Genomic DNA, 4,553 nt, shown 5'->3' with positions numbered 1-4,553 from the left:
TTTGCGGAGTTTTCACGACGCGTTGTTTTCCGAGTCCATCTTGGATTCGTTGAGCCTCACTGAGTTCCAATCCGCCTAGTATTAAAAACCATCTAAGACAATTAAATAAATAAATATATCAAGAAAAATATATATGTATAAACATATATAAATCATACATATAAAAAAATAACATTAAACAAATACATAAATTGTGTTTAAGACATTTATTCTAAAAATAAACAAATAAATAAATATGCATATATGCAAATGCATATACATATTTGTATATACATATACACTTAAAAAATAATTTTTTTACAAAATTGTTTCACTGTTTCTTTTAAACGATTTTTAAAAGATAATTTTAGTATTTATTGTTACTGAAAAATATTATATAGAAAAAAAATCACATTATGAAGATTTTATGTCATAGTATTTACACATTTTTTATATAAATATTTATAAGATTATATATTATAACTTTATTGGGAGTATTTGTGACCAATTAAGCATTTTCAACCAATTTGAGACGTTTTATATTTTATCAAAACTCCTTTTTTTTTCTTTATTATTATTATTATTATTATTATTATTATTATTATTATTATCTATTTCATCTATTAGATATAGAGCATAACGAAACTGACAAATTAATCCGCGAATTGGTCAATATTACAACCTCTAATATGCAACAAGCATTAACGGTCTTAGACATGTTAAGAAATTAACACATTTGTTACTTCATATATTGTCAAATTTTCTCTGAATATTCAACGTGCAAAATGGTCTTAAACAATTGACCAATTCAACCACTTGTTACGGCTTTTGATTTAATCATTAACTTTGAGAATTAAGACATTAAAGTAAAGAACTTATTTATTTTCTTATTAGACACGTTAATAATAAACAAACTAAAAGTTTTGTTTCTAATAACTTCTAAGTCAAAATAAATACATTTCAAATAAAATTCAAGTTAAGTTAATTGATAGTATTTACTTGACTTAGATCTAATTGAGTTAATATCTAACTAAATGAGACATAACCATGAATCTAACCGAGTATATGGTTAAAAAGACATATGAGATGAGTCACGACCAACTTAGAGTCTTTTAAAATGTGATACCATATAAATATGAGAGTTAAATTTAATTTTTTATGAGATTTAATAAAAAAAAATCACACAATATAATTTTAAAAATAATTAAATTACAAAATACTAATAATATTTTAAGTACTTAAGGTTTGAACACAGCTAGCATTCATTTGAATAATAAATACTAATAATTATATTATTTAAGTTAAACTTTGATTGGGTGAATATATTCTCTTGATTTTGAAGGATAAAAAGGGGTAATTTGTGTGACATTGATAAACCATAGGAATGCGGCACATCGTATACGCATTAATGTCGGTGGGATGCGGCTACCTGACGCTTCTTCCCTAGCTTTGTCTGTTTCCTACTATGCACAGCTGGCAAACAAAATTCATTTGAGGTCATTAAATCTGTTGTTTTTCTTACTTCCTTCCTACCTTGGGTAATTTAATAAATACTATTTTTTTAATTAGAAGTTTTTATTTTAAAAAACAACCTATTTTCATATATATATATATATATATATATATATATATATATATATATATATATATATATATATAGGATGAGGTTTAATAGAGAACCATAATTAACCAATGAACCAATTTTTTTTTTCAACTTTTACAACTTATTTTTTATAAAAAAAAAGACTAAAAATACAGAAATTCATAACTTTTAATCCTCTTTCCAATGATATCAAATTCGATTTTTTTTACGTCAAATTCACAATGTGAATCTTTGAAAATTCACAATGTAAATCCGGATTCACACGGTGAATCTGAAAAATATTTTTCACATTCACAATGTTAATATATGAATTTAGATATTTTTAGATTTTTTTTTCGATAAAAAATAAGCTCTAGAAATTGAAAAAAAGATTTTGGTTTCTTGAAGAACTAATAATTATGGTTCTCTATTGAACTTTTCTATATATATATATATATATATATATATATATATATATATATATATATATATATATATATATATATATATATATATATATATATATATATATAAAGGAGGTTAATTTTTTGAGAAAGAATTACTAGTATCATACTTTGCACCATCCGGAAAATTGAGATTAGAGGAATGACAACTTATTTTATTAAGACAAAATTGCAAAAATGGTCCCTGTGGTTTGCCGATTTCTGTGGGTAAGGTCCAAAAAAAAGTTTGTTAGCAAAAAACGTCTTTATTTGATGTTTGAGCTGTGGATTTGGTCCCTGCCTCTAACTGCCGTTAGAGGCATTCCGTTTTCTTCCCCACGTGCCATGCACGCGAGGGTATTTTTGTCCTTTCATTTATGGGACCAAAATTGCAATCTAATTTCTCTATTTAACCTCGACTTAAACCCATCTTCCCCAACGGCTCTCTTTGCGAAAATGGTAACAATCATATGCTTTTGTGGCAACAATTCTGTGTTGTGCACATCGTGGACTCCACTCAATCCAGGCCGACGGTTCTACGCATGCCCTCTACCGGTAAATTAGCGTTCTAATTTTTGCAATCAAACACCTTATTGTTGCCCTAATTTTGTGTGCTTCATCTTTATAAGGACTCAAAATGTCGATTCCTTGGATGGTTTGATCCTCCAATGTGTGATCGTGCTAAGGCTATCATTCCTGGTCTATTGAAGAGCATGAACAATTTGAAGCTTTCAGTGAAAGAGTTAGAAGATGAAATTCAGAATTTGAGGTTTTACCTGAAGATGACAGTGAAAGAATTAGAAGATGAAGTTTGTAAATTGAAGTTCTACTTGTGTTGCAGTTGGATTTTTTTCTTGTTTTCTGGATGTGGAATTAAGGATTAGGGTTAAGTTCTACCTATGGTGCTAAGGTTTTTTGGGATCTTATTGTTTTGATGAATAGGCCTTTGTATACTATAATGGTCATTTCATGAACCTTGTACCTCGAATTATAATGTATGGAATATTATCTTATTTAATTGTTGTTATTATGGAGACTATAATGGTAATACAATACAGGAAATGGTATTAAGAAAAGTACAATACCATTTTGGAACTTACTAAGTGCTATTGAATCATAAGATATAATCCAAATAAGTCAATGCAAATTACAATACCATTGCACATAACCAAAAGCAATTATCATTACAATATCCAAGTGTAACAAAAAAGAAGCAACCACATGAGTTTTGGAATTGCAAAATAACTTAACATACTAATAACTGTTAAAACAACCAACATATGCCAGTTTCTTGAACAAATTAGACCAAAAGATGATTTAACAACTTAACATTACACTTGACCATACAAACTACTCTTGACCATGACCCTCATTAGCTCCTCCACCCTCTTGTTGACCTGCACCTTGACCTTTACATGTCCTTTTGTTGTGTCCTTTTTGTTTGCATTTACCACAAGTGACACTCCCAAATTTCCTACTAAGCTTCTCCACTTATTTGGATCCTTGAGTTTGACTTTGACTTGCTATCACACTTTCAATTTGACTGGACTTTTCCTTTTGGCTCATTCTCTCCTCCATGGACTGTCTTCTTTTCTTCTTTGGCCTGCCATGCATTTTGTGGTATGGAGGTGGGATAATTCTAGTGGGACGATCACTTTTAGGCCACATTGGCCTACCTTTTATAGGTTCAACTTTAAAGTCATACACAACCTTCCAAGTATCCAGTAAATAAACTTTGTGTACCCAAGTGTACAGCTCCCCTACCATTTCCCCATTGTCTGTCATCTCACTCCAAGTGGCTATGGCATGCCTGCAAGGGATTCCTATCAACTCCCACTTCCTACACGTGCATGTCATCTGGTTAATGTCCACAACATGTTGATCATTCCATGGTCCAGCTACCTGATACTTTCCACCACCATTCCACCTTGCAATATACTCAGCTGCTTGTTGCTCATTCTTCTTTAACAATTTGGTTACAGTAGGTGTGAGAGGACCTTGGCATTTCCTTTGCTCTTTAACCACATTGCAGATCCTCTTCATTAGATATTCCCTTATAAATTCCAAGCATGTAATGATTGGCTTGTCCCTTCCTTTCTCCAACTTACCATTCAGAACTTCACACATGTTATTTAGAAGCACATCTGAGATGGCCCTACCTGCATAATCCACAATTAAAATCATTGGCCAATAAAAAATAGTTGCATATCAAGTAATAAGATCAATTTTATTTACCTGTAAAATGGCTTCTTGCCCAATGCATTGGTGGTATTTGATTCAACCAATCATGTGCAGCCCTGTCATACTCAGCTAACTCCCTCATTGTAGATTGAAACTCTTGAACTGTGGTTGCTGTTGCACACCTCCAAATAAACTCCTTGAACTCCCTAGCTCTCCACTATTTCCTCATGTTTTCATGGATGTGTCTTAAACAATACGTATGCTCTGCATTTGGAAATAATTGTGCTATAGCAGGTATCACACCCTAAAAAGTAAATATAAGATTGAATCAATACATGTTAATTATAATATTGTAAAGGCATTATGCA

General features: G+C 30.6%; 1 protein-coding gene across 1 annotated transcript; it reads right to left on the bottom strand.

Annotated features, from left to right (window-relative positions):
- Window positions 1-3,495: 3,495 nt before the first annotated feature.
- Window positions 3,496-4,327, bottom strand: LOC145107009 (uncharacterized). Its single transcript, XM_079043903.1, has 2 exons — window positions 4,240-4,327; window positions 3,496-4,163 (listed from the first exon to the last, which is right to left on the bottom strand). The coding sequence occupies exons 1-2, from the start codon at window positions 4,325-4,327 to the stop codon at window positions 3,496-3,498; spliced, it is 756 nt and encodes a 251-aa protein (XP_078900029.1).
- Between the last annotated feature and the right edge of the window lie 226 nt (window positions 4,328-4,553).

The sequence above is a fragment of the Lactuca virosa genome, chromosome 4, assembly GCF_052849685.1.
Source record: "Lactuca virosa cultivar CGN04683 chromosome 4, Lactuca_virosa_CGN04683_v6, whole genome shotgun sequence".
NCBI lineage: Eukaryota > Viridiplantae > Streptophyta > Magnoliopsida > Asterales > Asteraceae > Lactuca > Lactuca virosa.
Note: the sequence above shows the minus strand (reverse complement) of the source record. Positions and strands in the feature narration are given on the sequence as shown.